Source organism: Prosopis cineraria, unplaced genomic scaffold, assembly GCF_029017545.1.
Source record: "Prosopis cineraria cultivar Desert tree isolate PC_DT_omini unplaced genomic scaffold, ASM2901754v1 PC3, whole genome shotgun sequence".
NCBI lineage: Eukaryota > Viridiplantae > Streptophyta > Magnoliopsida > Fabales > Fabaceae > Prosopis > Prosopis cineraria.
Genome location: NW_026555334.1, coordinates 13,017,217 through 13,033,192, shown reverse-complemented (window position 1 = coordinate 13,033,192; position 15,976 = coordinate 13,017,217). Strand labels below are relative to the sequence as shown.

Below are 15,976 nucleotides of genomic sequence, written 5' to 3'. Positions count from 1 at the left end.
CCAAAGATTTATCTATTTTTCAAATTATTCATGGCATCATTTAAAAAATAGACACATTTTTTTTTAATTAATAGTATCTGAAACACAATTCATAGACTTCAGAGCAGAAAGTATAACAACAAGCAACCGAATCAGAACAACGATGAAAACTACGATGCACACATTGATCAGTCACACGCAACAGCGAAGATCAGTTGGTGCCATATGGAAATTTTGCTGGCCATTTGTAGATGACAAAGATCGAATGATGAGTTCATACACACACACACACACACACACACATATGCGAAGTATGAACTAATTTCATTGCAAACTCGGAAACTGGTTATTTCACGTTGAAATTCATCAGATTTCCACAAATCAGTGCTGCCATTGCCGTTTTCTTCAAAATGCACCAGAACCATACACAAACCTCTTTAATCTCTCCGATATCCTCCCAGCTCTGTTACCACCATCTCCTATCTGAACAACATTCAATGCAAGAACCAGATCCATCGGTTTTATCATCCCTAAATTAGATGCGCAGGCCTGGCTAAATCCTCCTAATCAACAGAGAGGAGAGAAATCTTACATTATTGGTTGGCCTCTTAGTTCTCTCTATTAGTTAAATTTAGCCAACACTAACTCATATGTCCTCTCACTAATTCTAAGGTTTTAAGCTGAAATCTGAATCTACAAGGAAGAATAAATGAGTTTATTGCTCATCAACTGACAGTGTATGGTATGAAAAACAGCATCATGAACGACTGAATAACTGGCATGAACAACATCGGCTTCTTCGTCAAGAATGCTAATGAAATCGTTGAAAATGAACTGGCAATCCAACCCAGTAATCACAGAAACCTCCAATGCTGAACCCATTTGGTGAATCTCAACTTTGGGTGATTTGGACTCCAAAATGATCGTTCCTCTGTTGCAAGTATTTGACAGTTCATTATTGATTCCTATAAGGCTAAGTTTTTTCTCATTCAGCTTCTCCAACTTCATCTGAATCTTCTTGATGTAGTTCGAGGCCTCTTCTAGTTGATCCGACTGCGAAACCAGCTCCTGCACACCAGAGTTAAACGTGATGTGATTGACTGAAAATGGAATTAGTAAATTAGTCAGGATGTGATTGACTGAAATCGAAGGAACTACCGGGGAGGATTGATGAGGGAGGAGCGAGTTGAGCTTGGAGTAGAGAGCCCTCATTTGGGTTCTTCGGTCCCTCTCGATGACTTTCCTATCGCCTCTGGACGAAGCAGCTTGAATCTCGCCTATCATCTGTAGAATAATATGTGACTATATACTCTTAGTCTCCTGCCAATTTTAGTATGGGTAGGTCAGTCGAGAGCTCAAGATTAATGGTTTTTCTTAGAGAAGAAGAGAGAGAAGGGCAGAAAACCGAGTCGGTGGGTTTGGAATAAATTGCCGGGGGGGTCTTCACAGGGAGTGGTGTGTCTTCTTTTATATTACTTTCCATTTTTCTCATTTTCTCATGTCAGATTAAAGATTTTTAACCGTTTATATTTAATTTTAATACAAGGCAAAAGAGATTTAGACTCGACTAATTTAGATTTGGAAAATGATGCCACCCCAGTGTCTTGGAGCACTCCCTCTTATTTTATATATAAGTCATTTTTAATAAATTTATATAAAATTATAAAAAATTTTAAATCTTATTAACTTTATCTTAAAATTTAACAAATTTTCACATTTACTTTTAATAAATATTCTTTAATAGTATTACTAATATTTTTATTCAACATTTAATAAGAAAAAAAAATGTAAAGAAAAGTATTAAAATTAGTGTTTTATAAATAGAATTAAATTTTTTTCTCTCTCCATCGTATAAATGAGATTATAGGAGTACTATCTCCATCCCAAATTATAAAACACTTTTGAGAAAAATTTTTATTCCAAAATATAAAACACTTTGAGTAGATTAAAATTTTATTAAATGCGCCAATTTTAATATTATCTTCCTCTTTCTATAATTAATTTCCATCTCTTTTCTTTTCAAAATATTAAATAATGAATATTTTTGAAAATTTATATTTTTGTTTTGAAAAGATAAAGTTGTTAAGTGTATTTAATAAAATTTATTGGTATATAAAATTTTATCTAAAAATGTCTTATAATTTAGGGCGAAGGGAGTATCTATGATTTGCTGTCTTGTACTCCTTATATTGTTCCTATTATAGGGTGCATGAATATTCCAGAAATATTTTTTTTAGACTTTCATGCATAGAATTTGATAGGTATTAAATATATTTTTTTAATGTTATTCTTATCTATACTCATCAATTACTCCCTCCATTTATATAAGAGAAAAAAATTGTACTGCCATCATCCCAAATTATAAGGCATTTTTTAAATAAGTTTTTCCATTTTAAAATATAAAACACTTTAGATAAGTTAAGGTTTCATTAAATGCACTAATTTTAATATTATCCTTTTTGTTCATAATTAATTTTCTTCCCTTCTCTTTTTGATATGCTCTCTCCATCCCAAATTATAGGGCACTTTTGAAGGAGTTTCTCTATCCCAAATACACTTTGAGTAGATTAAAGTTTCACTAAATGCACTAATTTTAATATTATCCTTTCTCTCTCTATAATTAATTTTCATCCTTTCTCTTTTCAATATATTAAATGATGGGTATTTTTAAAAGTTTATATTTTTATTTTGAAAAGATAAGGTTGTTAAATATATTTAATGACGTTTATTAGTATGTGAGATTTCATCTAAAAGTGTCTTATAATTTGGGACAAAGGGAGTATTAAATTATGGGTATTTTGAAAGTTTATACTTTTATTTTGAAAAATTAAGGTTATTAATGTATTTAACGAGGTTGATTGATGTGTGAAATTTTATCCAAAAATATTTTATAATTTGGGACAAAGGAAGTATCGTACAATTTAAGAAAGTCAGTTAACTATACTAATTATATCTAAAAATAAAGAAATTAGACTAAAATATCATGTGTTAATCAATATAAACATGCATTAATTATTTCTCATTATTGTAAATTATGAAGGATAATTTAGAAAATCTATAATAAATACTTATTGAGATATGTGATTTTGCTTATAAAAAAATAAATAAAAAGTGAAAGTTTTTCTAACGAATTAAAATGGAGGGAGTATGATAGGGAATAATGCAAATTTGAATTAAACTTATACCTATTGGGCCTCCCATCTCCCATTTATTATTTGCTGATGATCTTTTACTTTTTGCAGAGACGTCTCTTGCGCAGGCTTCGATTATCTAGAATTGTCTCTCTAAATTTTGTAAAGCTTCTAGGTAGAAAATTAATATCTCCAAATCTAAACTTTTTTTATTCTAGAAATGTCAACATTAACAGGGCTACTTAGATCAATGATACTTTGGGCATTCCTCTTAGTGTAAATCTTGGAAAATACTTGGAAATACCTTTGTTTTATGAGAAAGTTACGAAACTCACCTTTGCTCCTTTACTTGATAAAGCTACATCCCGTGTTGCCAGTTGGAGAAGTCATTTTCTTGACATTGCTGGCTAATCAGCCTTCATCAATTCTGTCCTCTCTGCTCTTCATAGCTATGCCATGCAGATTATGCTCATTCCTAATAATGTTTTGGCTAAAACTAGAAAGATGTTCGAAGAATTTTCTTTGAAACTCTGCTGATGGAACTATGAAGCCTCATCTTCTTTTTTGGGATTGTGTTACTAAGGATAAATCAAATGGGGGACTTGGACTCAAAAATCTCAAGAATCAAACTATTGCCTACATTATGAAATTATGCTGGAGTTTCATCACTCAACCTAAATGTCTCTGGGTTCAGATTCTCTGGGATAAATACAAATGCAACAAAATTGCTATTCCAGTGGTCTATAAATCAAGTTCTTCTTATTACACATGGAGTAGTATTTACAAAATTTGGGATAATTTCATGTCTCAAGTTGGATGGAAAATGGGTAAGGGTAACCAAATATCCTTTTAGTATGACAAATGGGCTTCTCTCCCCAAACCTCTTGTTAAATATGCCCTCCTTGGCGCTAAATCTATTCTTCATGTAAAATCTCTTATTTATGCACGCCCGCAGGAAGATAGAATTTCAACCTTCTTAATTGTCATCTTCACCCTAACGTGATTAAATAAATTGCTCTTGTGCAACCTCCTAACTCTCATGGTGATGATGATGTCCTTTGTTGGATACCTTCCTTTGACGGAAATTTCTCTATAAATTCCGCTTACAAAAAGCTGAAATCCCAAAACGAACAAAAAAATTATGATATTTAGTCCAAAATCTAGAAGTGGCCTATATATGAAAAAAATCAAGTGTTTCCTTTAGAAAGCGGCTTGGGATCAGCTACAAAGTAATTTTATAACCCATGAAGGACACAACCTAATAACGAAACTGCATCTTCAATTATAACTCTCTTGACTCTTCAATTCACATCTTACGAGATTTCAAGGAAGTACGGGAGGTTTGGCTAAAGCTAGTCAATCCTTCCAAGCTAAATAATTTTTTCTCTCTTAATGTATAGGACTTAATAGCTTAGAATGCAAGAAACAAAATAGGGAATACCAACACAAGAAAAATTAATTGGCAGAAGCTCTTTGCTCATGTCTATTGGAACATATGGAAAGCGAGATATAAGTGAATTTATTCTGAAGATGACAATCAAGACAAAGATATTTTCTTCTCTTGTACCTAACAAATCACAAATGACATGTGCTTCTATCAAGAGTGGATATTTTGAATAACGAAAAACTCAGATCCAAGGCTAAATGGCATCCTCCGAAGGCAGGATGGGTCAGACTCAATACATACGACTTAGTTAACTCTCTTGGTATTGCAACTTGTGGTGGAGTCATACGTGATGAAAAAGAAAATTGGATTATCGGTTTCTCAAAATTTCTTGGTTGTTAACCTTGTACTACAGCTGAATTATCAGGCATTTTAGAAGGTCTCCAACTTGGTTGGAATGCTAATCTTACCAAGATTAATTTACACACTGATTCTATGGAAGCCCTGTCTCTTATTCAACATAACTTTTTTGAAAGCCATCCTTTAGTGGCAACCATCAAGAAAATAGGGGAGTTTACTATGAAAAATTGGACGGTCACTTTTGATCATGTCTTCAGAGAAGCAAATAATTGTGCTGATTTGTTCGCACGGGAAACTTCGCATGACAATTATGACCTCTCTATTTATAGTGTTCCACCTATGGGATGTAGGAACATCTTGAACTTTGATGTATCCTGACTTTTGTAACCCTAGCATGATCTTGACCGTATCTTTTCATTCAAAAAAAAATAATTTTTCATTTAAACAATGGTAAAAATTAAAATTTTATTTTATTTTCACATAAAATTAATAACTTGATCACCTTTAATTGATTTTTGTGAAGTAGTCAAAGGTACTTCATAATGAGAACTAGAGAAAGCATATAGTAATTCTAGTTATAGTATAAAAGTTGTTTTATTTGTAATTGAAGTTCTTGATCTTGTAATTATTTAAATTGATATTTTTAACGTATTTATTAAAAAAAATTTCACAAACATAACTATCATTAATTTAGTCTCTTAAAACCTACTTACTCTATTAAAATATTTAAGATATTTCTAATCAAATATCATTTCTGACAAATTAGTTAACTATCTTTCAATTAAAATTATCTTTCTATATTTATTTTTATTTAATAAGGTATTTTACTTAAAAATATATATAAAATAATTTATTTATTTATTAAGGATAATTTTTACTATCAATCCCTAAAATAAACTTTTTTTTTTTCTCAACAAAGTGTCATTCTTGCCAGGATACATGTGCGTGTAGTCTGGCACCAAATTCAAATATAGTCTTATAGGAGCGCGTAAAGTGCACTCCCATTCATGCAATTCCGTTTCCGAAGCAAAAACATTTTCATAGACAAATAGGAGTGTCCAGAAACGAGAAGTGATTTTGAAGCGTTTTCGTAATTATTTCTTAATCGTGGATTACATGAAACCGGGCAATTATAAATATCGCATGGCCTTAACCTAGATTTAAATAAGGCAAAATAACTTAATAACTAATATACATGATATTTTAGGTGTCTCGGCGTCCTCATCATCCACCGGTGGAGGACAAATAAAAAATAATAATATAACTTTAAGTCTTTACATTTTACTTGCATTTTATTAATAATTTTTGTATTTTTTTTAATATTTTAAATCTCTATACTTTTATTTTTTATTATCTTATATCCTTTTAAAGTTCTTATATTTTATTTATAAAAGAACTTAAAATAAAAAAAATAAAAATTTAAAAATTTAAAATATAAAAAAATAAAAATTAATAATAAAATGTAAGCAAAACATGTGAATTTCGTGATGAAAACACATAACACGCACGTGATACGTGTATGTTATTTGATGATTAATTTAATGTGAGAGGGAAGTCTCTCGATGATAATAAACGAGATATGTCGTCTTTTTGATATTTGATGTGGGGAAAGTTGACACGTTGTGGTTTCACACCGCTAACACTTAGCAGTAGTGGTCCAGGGTTTTAGATGAAGATACAAGACTTGGAGCTCCCAAGGATCCGGACTGGATTTGGAATCTGGCCATTTGCTATTAGAACGTTTGCAAATATATCAAGAAACATGATTAATATAGCAATATTTTTTGACATTGCCAAATATGCCCTCAATCCATCCATCCATTTTATAATTATTTAATAGAAATAAAATAAAGAAAGAAACGCACTCATAAATGATAACCTGGGATTATAAATAAGGGTATACTTCCCTCCAATATTATTTATAAAACATATTTTAGAAAGCTTATTTAATTTCATTTACAAGCCACAGTATGATTTTTAGGTAATATTTAAAAAATATTTTTAAAATTATCCTTTATGAAAGAAAAAATAATATGAAATTACTTTTTAAATTTGTTATATAAAGTATATTTGACATTCTATACACTTTTAGTCTTTTTACTTTTTTTGCATTAATATTGATAAAATTGATATAAATGACTTATAAAAATGACTGAAAGAATACTCTATATTAGAAAAAGCAAAAAAATGCATCAAGTTTTTAAAAGGCCATGCAAAATTAATCTTTTCCTCTAAAAAAGCCCATATTTTGAAATGGGGAGAATATATGAGAGTAATTATTATAGGGAAATTATTGAAAAAAAATTAATATTTGAGATATTTATTAGACCTCATGTATGAGGAGGTTGGATCGTAAAACGATGAACACTGAATAAATGGTTGGATATAAACGCATGCAGCACCCCCCAAATTTTCTTTTACGAACGAAGTTAAGAAGTCTCCACCAGACAGTTTGGTAGGTAACGGTGTAAACCTAAAAGGATAAGTTTTTAAATTAATTAATGCATGACATTTTAGAACCTTTTCAAAGGCAGAAGATGGAATTTATCCCAATTTAAAATAATTTTTTCTATTAAAATTTTTAATATTTAATAAATTGAGAATTCACAGGCTTGTGGCTATCAGAATTCAGTATGAAAAGTTCAATATTAAATGTTCAACGTTAATTTGTCCTTATCTATTAAGACAAAAACTCATATTTTTAACTTTTATATAAATGTGCTTCTAAATCTTTTCATATTTTTTTTTATTAAGCACTTATAATAAATATAAAATTACTATCAATATAGATACTTTTGAAAAAAAAAAGTAAAAATTACACATCAAAAAATTAAAAATGTCTTATATTTTTAAATATTTAATTTTTTAAAAATATTTTATATTTTTAAACAAAAAAAATATAAATATTGTTACGTTTCTCATTCCTGACAAGAAAATTTAAACCAAGGTTATAAACGAAATTTTTATGCTTGATCAATCTTTATTAATCGACGCCATATATTGCTGTCCTTCACATTCCCATGCTACTGCCTACTGGCACCTCAGCCCACTCGACTCTCATGTTCATTCTACCAAGTATTTTATTTATTTATTATAGATCTATAAATATTATTAGTTGATGTTAAGCTATTAATAATATGATTTTTGTTGGACCCAAGCGTAGAAGCTATATGCCTCAAGCAAAATCTGAGAGCTTGTTTTTTAAGAAAGATTTTTGTTGGCAAACATGTTCATTGTCTTCATGGAGTGATTTTCCAAAAGACGTACAAGATGAAACCACAATTTTTTTAAAGACTTGTATTATGAAATAGAGAGAGGGCTGGCAAAAAGAAAGAAAGCAAGAAAAGAAGAGAAATATAGAGAGGTAGTAATATACGGAACTACTTTACTTTTAATAACGACGAATTAACGTAATGATGTAACAATTAACTTTAATAAGACAATTTTCTATAATAAATTAATAATGATAGTATTGTTAAATTGTATTATTAACGTAATGATGTAACAATTAACTTTGCTAGGACAGTTTGATATAATAAATTAATAATGATAGTATTATTAAATTGTAGCCGCTGCTTTACTTGGATGAAAAAAGTTAACTTTGTTAAAAGTGTTTTAGGATCTAATGAACCTTTTTTGGTTTAATTTATCAAGTAATATTCTCTCTCTCTCTCACATAAACACATGAGCAGCAAATGGATATAGTCCAATTTAATTACTTAAATTGTATGTACATATGAACGTACGACTTAATAGATGCAATTGCGAGTTGTTTTCAACGAACTAGCGAACGTTCTGGGCGGAAAGCCAGCTCGACTTGGAAACAATCCCAAAGATTTCTCTATTTTTCAAATTATTCATGGCATCATTTAAAAAATAGACACAATTTTTTTAATTAATAATATCTGAAACACAATTCATAGACTTTAGAGCAGGAAGTATAACAACAAGCAACCGAATCAGAACAACGGTGAAAACTACGATACACACACTGATCAGTCTCACGGAACAGCAGAGATCAGTTGGTGCCATATGGAAATTTTGCTGGCCGTTTGTAGATGACAAAGATCGAATGATGAGTTCACACACACACACACACACACGAAGTATGAACTTATTTCATTACAAACTCGGAAACTGGTTATTTCACATTGTAACTCATCAGATTTCCACAAATCAGTGTTGCCATTGCCATTTTCTTCAAAATGCACCAGAACCATACACAAACCTCCTTAATCTCTCCGATATGGTCCCAGCTCTGTTACCACCATCTCCTATCTGAACAACATTCAATGTAAGAACCAGATCCACCTATGGGATGTAGGAGATTAATGGTTTTTCATAGACAAGAAGCGAGAGAGAAGGAGAGAGAACCGAGTGGGTGGATGATTGGAATAAATTACAGGTGGGGTCGTCACAGGGAGTGGTGTGTCTTCTTTCATATTGCTTTCCATTTCTCTCATTTTCTCAGATTAAAGATTTTAACCGTTTATATTTAATTTTAATATAAGGCATAATACATTTAGAGTCGACTAATTTAGATTTGAAAAATGATGTCACCTGGTGTCTAGAAGCGCTCTCTTTTATTTTATCTATAAGTTACTTTTAACATGTTTTTCAAAATCATAAAAAGATTTAAATCTTATTAAATTTATCTTAAAATTTAATAAATTTTTACACATTTATTTTTAATAAATATTCATTCTTAAATATCATTATTAATATTTTTATTTATAGCATTTAATAAAAAAAAAATAAAGAAGAGTATTAAAAATTAGTAAACATGTTACAAATAGAATCAAATTTTTTCTCCTCTCTCTGCTGTATAAATGAGATTATAGAAGTATCTCTAATTCTCTGTCTTATACTCTCTATATTGTTCCCATTTTAGGGTGCGTTAATATTCTAGAAAGAATTTTTTTTTTAGACTTTCATACATAGAATTTGATAGGTATTAAATATTTATATATTTTAATGTTATTCTTATCTAAACTCATAAATTACTCCCTTTGCTTTGATATATAAAAAATTGTACTTTCTTTATTCTAAATTATAGGGCACTTTAAAATAGTTTTTCCATTCTAAAATATAAAATACTTTAAATAAATTAATATTTTATTAAATGTATTAATTTTCATATTATCCTTTCTCTTTATAATTAATTTTCGTTCTTTCTCTTTTCGATATATTAAATGATAGATATTTTAAAAGTTTATATTTTTATTTTAAAAAAGTTAAGATTGTTAAGTGTATTTAATGAGATTTGTTATTATATGAGATTTTGTCTAAAAGTATATAATAATTTGGGACAGAGGGAGTATCATACAGTTCAAAAAAGTTAGTTAACTATAATAATATATTTAAAAATAAAAAATTTGACTAAAATATCATATATTAATCAATATAAACATGCATTAATTGTTTCTCATTATTTCAAATTATGAAGAGTAACTTAAAAAATTTGTAATAAATACTTATTGAGATGTGTAATTTTACTTATAAAAAAAATCAAAAGTGAAATAACAAATAAAAATGTAGGGGGTATGATAGGGATTGCAAATTTGAAAATAATTTTTCATTTAAAAAATGGTCAAAATTAAAAATTTATTTTATTTTCACACAAAATTAATGTTCGATCACCTTTCATTGATTTTTATGAAGTCGTCAGAGGTACTTTATACTAAGAACTAGAGAGAGTGTATAGTAATTCCAGTTATAATATAAAAGTTGTTTTATTTGTAATTGAAGTTCTTGATTTTGCAATTATTTAAATTGCTATTTTTAACATATTTACTAAAAATTTGTCTCACAAACATAACTATCATTAATTTAATCTCTTAAAATCTACTTACTCTGTTAAAATATATATAGTATTTCTAATCGAATATCACTCCTGACAAATTAGTTAACTGTCTTTCAATTAAAATTATCTTTCTATATTTATTTTTATTTAATAGAATATTTTACTTAAAAATACATATAAAATGATTCATTTATTAAGGATATTTTTTTACTATCAATTCCTAAAAAATGCTTCTTTTTCTTTTTTTTTTTTTTTAACAAAGTGTCATTCTTGCCAGGATACATGTGCGTGAAGTCTGGCACCAAATTCAAATGTAGTCTTATAGGAGCGCGTAAAGTGTACTCCATTCATACAATAGCGTTTCCAAAGCAAAAACATTTTCGTAGACAAATAGGAGTGTCCAGAAACGAGAAGTGATTTTGAAGCGTTTTCATAATTATTTTTTAATGGTGGATTACATGAAACCGGGCAATTATAAATATCGCATGGCCTTAACCTAGATTTAAATAAGGCAAAACAACTTAATAATTAATATACATGATACTTTAGGTGTCTCCGCGTCCTCATCATCCACCGGTAGAGGACAAATAAAGATTAAAAAATATAACTTTAAGCCTTTATATTTTATTTGTATTTTGTTATTAATTTCTGTATTTTTTAATAACAATAAAAATTTAAAATGTAAACATTTAAAATATAAAAAAAATAAAAATTAATAATAAAACACAAACAAAACATGAGAATTTAAATTTATATTTTTCTGGATGAAAGCACATAGCACGCACGTGATACGTGGATGTTATTTGATGATTAATTTAATGTGAGATGGAAGTCTTTCGATGATAATGAATGAGATATGTCGTCTTTTTTGGGAAAGTTGACACGTTGTGGTTTCACACCGCTGACACCTAGCAGTAGTGGTCCAGGGCTTTAGATGAAGACACAAGACCTGGATCTCCCAGGATCAGAACAGGATTTGGAATCTGGCAATTTACTACTAACATATTTGCAAATATATCAAGAAACATGATTAATATAGCAATATTTTTTACATTGCCAAATATGCCCTCAATCCATCCATCCACTTTATAATTATTTAATAGAAATAAAACGAAGAAACAAATGCACTCATGAATGATGACCTGAGATTATAAATTAGAATATACTCCCTCCAATCTCATTTATAAAATACATTTTAAAATATTTATTTAATTTCATTTATGAGCCACTACATGATTTTTTTAAATAATATTTAAGAAATATTTTTAAAATTATTACAAGAGAGAAAAAGTAATATAACAATACTTTTTAGATTTATGATATAAAAACATATTTGACATTTTATATACTTTTAATCCTTTTACTTTTTTTTACATTAATATTAATAAAATTGTTATAAATGACTTATAAAAATGACTGAAGGAGTACTCTATATTAGAAAACGAATAAAAAAAATGTTGCATCAAGTTTTTAAAAGGACATGCAAAATTAATTTTTTTCCCGCTAAAAAAACCCATATTTTGAAACGGAGAGAATATATGAGAGTAATTATTATAGGGAATTATTGAAAGAAAAAAAATCTAATATTTAAGACATTTAGCCCTCATGTACGAGGAGGTCGGACTGTCGGAGGGAGTAAAACGATGAACAGTCAATAAATGGTAGGATGTAAACACACAGTAGTAACCCCAAATTTTCTTTTATGAACAAAGTTAAAAAGTTTCCACCAGACAGTTGGGTAGGTAACGGTGTAAACCTAAAAGGATAAGCTTTTAAATTAATTAATGCATGGCATTTTAGAACTTTTTCAAAAGGCAGAAGATGGAATTTATCCCAATTTAGAATAATTTTTTCTATTAAAATTTTTAATACTTAATAAATTGAGAATTCACGGGCTTGTGGCTATCAGAATTCAATATGAAAAGTTCAATGTTAAATGTTCAACGTTAATTTGTCCTTATCTATTAAGACAAAAACTCATATTTTTAACTTTTATATAGATGTGCTTCTAAATCTTTTGACATGTTTTTAATCCACCATTCAAGTTTTCTTTAAGATTTTAAAACCCAAACCAAATCTCAGTTTGGATGTTTTCGGACAAGTGGCCGGTTTGATGATATATATGGTATGCGTGTGTTTGGATAGCACATTAATCGATTTTTTTAGGACGAAAAATTAATTTTGCATGAAATTATTCAAAGGGTGACTTTTAAAAAATCAATTTTTTCATAAAAATTGATTTTTTTCGCAAAGCTGAGAATCCGTGAAGCGCTTGCCAAAAATCTTGGGAAAAATTACAAAGATAGGCCCAAGCAAAAATTACAAAAAAGGCACATAATTTAATAAAAATAAAACTAACTCTCTTCTTTTCTCTCTTTTTTTTCTTAATAAAATTTAAACTTTGTATCTTTAAAAAAATTAATATTTGATATTTAAATATTAAATTATATAGTAATTTATATAGTTAAAAATTAATTCTAATTAAATTATCTAAACATCTTCAATTATATTAAAATTAATTTTAAAAAAATAGTATCCAAACACATTATGTTATAATATAATTAATTATAATTAAAATTTATTACTTAATTAATTATTTTTATAATTTATTATACTCAACTGAAATTACTATATAAACAAATATAGATTCTCATCAATAACGTGCCTTTCAATTTTATTGTCAGCTGCTAGTTCTGGCACCTGTAAAAGCCCTGTAAGGCTGAAACTAGGTATCATTTCTTTTGGTCTTTGGATCAGTTTTTGATAGAAATCTTTGTTTATAATAACGAACGTTATTGGCATAGGTTTAATTGAGCTTGTAGCTGCACTATAACAGCTGTTGATATTTTCTTTGTCTATGTAGGGAAATTGTATTCTTTTGGATTAATTCATGATATACTAATTTAAAAAAGAAGACACAAATATTCATTTGTTTATTTATTTAGAAGAGCCTTTAATTTCTATTACAATTACAATGCTCAACTCTTATGAAGCTACAGAGTAAATCGCTCACGCTCATGAGTGTGCAGATCAGTTGGTGTCATGGAAATTTTGTCTATGAAAATGAAGCACAGAAAGTCGACATTTTCTGAGATCATATTAAAGTTCCACAGAAAGCAGCCGTTGGCATTCATTCTCTTCAAAACGCACCAGAACCAGAACCATACACAAACCTCTTTAATCTCTCCGATATCCTCCCTGATCTGCTGTCATCACATTCTCCGATCTTAACATGAATACAAACCAGATCAGCTATGTGTAGATTCATATATAGACTTAAAGATAAATACTCATCAATAATAAAAATCATTACAGTTTGTTCCCTTGCGGTATCTTTAACTACAACAAATCTTAACTAGCCGCCGAACTATAGTATATGTGTTGCTTATTTCTGAAACATGACAGGTTTATATGCATATTAACCCTTTTTGTCAAGTCTTCTGGAAAACTTAGGGCTTTAAGCTCAGAGAATGTAATCAGAAGAATACACGGTTAGCTTAGAGGGAATTTGATTAATTAGTGGCTCACCTGACAGTGGATGGCATGAAAAACAGTATCTTGAACGACTGAATAACTGGCGTTAACAACATCGGCTTCTTCTTCGTGAAGAATGCGAATGAACTCGTTGAAAATGAACTGGCAATCCAACCCAGAAATCACAGAAACCTCTAATGTGGAACCCATTTGGTGAATCTCAACTTGGGGTGATTTCGACCCCATAACAATTCCTCTCTTTTTCTTCTGTCTCTCATCAACATTCGTCTCCTCGTCACTGATTCCCATGAGGCTGAGCTTCTTCTCCTTCATCTTCTCCAACTTCATCTGAAGCTTCTTTATGTAGGTCACGGCTTCACCCAGCTGATCCGACACCGAAATCACCTCCTGCACCACCAGATTCAAACGTATAATTCACACTGCAGAAACGAATACTAATTAACTGAGGAGCTGATTAATTGGCAAACGAAGAAGTACCCCAGGGGATTGACGAGGGACGAGAGAGCTGAGTTGGGAGCAAAGAGTTCTCATTTGGCTTCTTCTGTTCCTCTCTATGGCTTTTCTGTCGCCTCCGGATGAAGAAGCTGGAATGCTCTCCATAATCTCAACAATATTATGAGGGGTTCCTCGGTTGTATAACCTGTTGGATAATTGTAACTAACTGCCTGTGGTGACCTTTAAATAAAGCAGAGCGGTGTGTCTGTATCAGAGGATTAGATGCGACTCTCTCTCTCTCTCTCTCTCTCTCTCACGGAGGAAAAGCAAGAAAGGAAAAAGGTCTGAGATTTGAGACGCAACGCGTGGTACTTCAGGTCTGCTTTTCTGGGACCTATGCATGCATGTATGTTTACATTTACAGCTGCTTTCGGGTACTTCAGGTCCACAATTAAATAGTAAGCTATCAAGTATCAATTCATCAGGACTCTGAACCGTACACATGCACATTACACTTTTTGATTTCATTTATAAAATATATTTTAAAAAATTATTTAATTTTTTTATAAATCACGTAAAAGATTTTAAATAATATTTAAAAGTATTTTTAAAATTATTTTTATAAGAAAAAAATAATATGACATCATTTCTTAAATTTATTATATAAAAATATATTTAAAATTTAAAATTTTATATTTTTTATATTGATATTGATAAGGTTAATATAAATAATTTAAAAAAAAAAAATGAAAAAATATATAATAAGTCAAACTAGTTTGGGGTCAACAAATTTAGTTATCAAAATATATGTCTCGAGTGATATCAATCCCGTGTGATGTGCGCGTATGTATGTATGTCAGATATTTCCCCCCCGGAAATACATGTGAATGATGTGTTTAAGCGTACCATGAGAAGAATTATTGTGTGGAAAGTTGACATGTGTTGGTTTTTCACACCAATAACAACCAGAGATATGGTTCTATGCTTCAGATCAAGTCATCGTCAGAGCTTGAAATGGCCTTCCTCATTGTTGGGGAACACATTCACTCCTGGATTCGCGCGTATGCCACGACCTTAATTAACAATTAATGGTTCGTGGCCCGAAAACACTGCTCTATAATTTTATTTATGAATTACTCCTAACGTATTTTATTAAAATTAAAAAAATTAAGACTCATTAATTATGTTTAAAAAATTTAATAAATTTTAAATTTTGTATTTATTAAATATATATGTTTTAACAATTTTTTCCTAACTTCAATGGAAGGTAAAAGAAAAAATTTGTAATGAAATTTTAATACTCTGTTCGTTTAAAAATATAAAGCATTTTTTGAGAAGTATGATAATAAAAAATATAAAGTATTTTTAGTCTTTTAAGATATAATGATT

General features: G+C 29.4%; 2 protein-coding genes across 3 annotated transcripts; both read right to left on the bottom strand.

Moving 5' to 3' along the window:
• Positions 1 to 384: 384 nt before the first annotated feature.
• LOC129305410 (transcription factor bHLH162-like) lies at positions 385 to 1,263 on the bottom strand. The gene is made up of 3 exons (XM_054945445.1): positions 1,138 to 1,263; positions 733 to 1,047; positions 385 to 462 (listed from the first exon to the last, which is right to left on the bottom strand). The coding sequence occupies exons 1-3, from the start codon at positions 1,261 to 1,263 to the stop codon at positions 385 to 387; spliced, it is 519 nt and encodes a 172-aa protein (XP_054801420.1).
• A 12,343-nt stretch (positions 1,264 to 13,606) lies between these two features.
• Positions 13,607 to 14,918, bottom strand: LOC129304616 (transcription factor bHLH162-like). 2 transcript variants are annotated; one of them, XR_008591740.1, is made up of 4 exons: positions 14,630 to 14,918; positions 14,186 to 14,539; positions 13,971 to 14,048; positions 13,607 to 13,883 (listed from the first exon to the last, which is right to left on the bottom strand). XR_008591740.1 is itself a non-coding variant. In XM_054944338.1 (3 exons), exons 1-3 carry the CDS (start codon positions 14,750 to 14,752, stop codon positions 13,797 to 13,799), a joined length of 564 nt encoding a protein of 187 aa, XP_054800313.1. In that variant the 5' UTR covers positions 14,753 to 14,917; the 3' UTR covers positions 13,608 to 13,796. The 2 variants fall into 2 exon arrangements, 1 of the variants encoding a protein (XP_054800313.1); XM_054944338.1 differs by lacking the exon at positions 13,971 to 14,048 and having other exon boundaries at positions 13,608 to 13,883; positions 14,630 to 14,917.
• Positions 14,919 to 15,976: the final 1,058 nt, after the last annotated feature.

Bases quoted from the DNA above. Each gene is read 5' to 3' on its own strand.
- LOC129304616 (XM_054944338.1), bottom strand. From the start codon at position 14,752: ATGGAGAGCATTCCAGCTTCTTCATCCGGAGGCGACAGAAAAGCCATA. The intron at 14,540-14,629 runs GTACTTCTTCGT...CTGGTGGTGCAG, and splicing joins TCCCTCGTCAATCCCCTGGG to GAGGTGATTTCGGTGTCGGA. The intron at 13,884-14,185 runs GTGAGCCACTAA...ATTCATGTTAAG, and splicing joins TTCATGCCATCCACTGTCAG to ATCGGAGAATGTGATGACAG.
- LOC129305410 (XM_054945445.1), bottom strand. From the start codon at position 1,263: ATGATAGGCGAGATTCAAGCTGCTTCGTCCAGAGGCGATAGGAAAGTC. The intron at 1,048-1,137 runs GTAGTTCCTTCG...TCTGGTGTGCAG, and splicing joins TCCCTCATCAATCCTCCCCG to GAGCTGGTTTCGCAGTCGGA. The intron at 463-732 runs GTTTTTCATACC...AATGTTGTTCAG, and splicing joins ATTCAGTCGTTCATGATGCT to ATAGGAGATGGTGGTAACAG.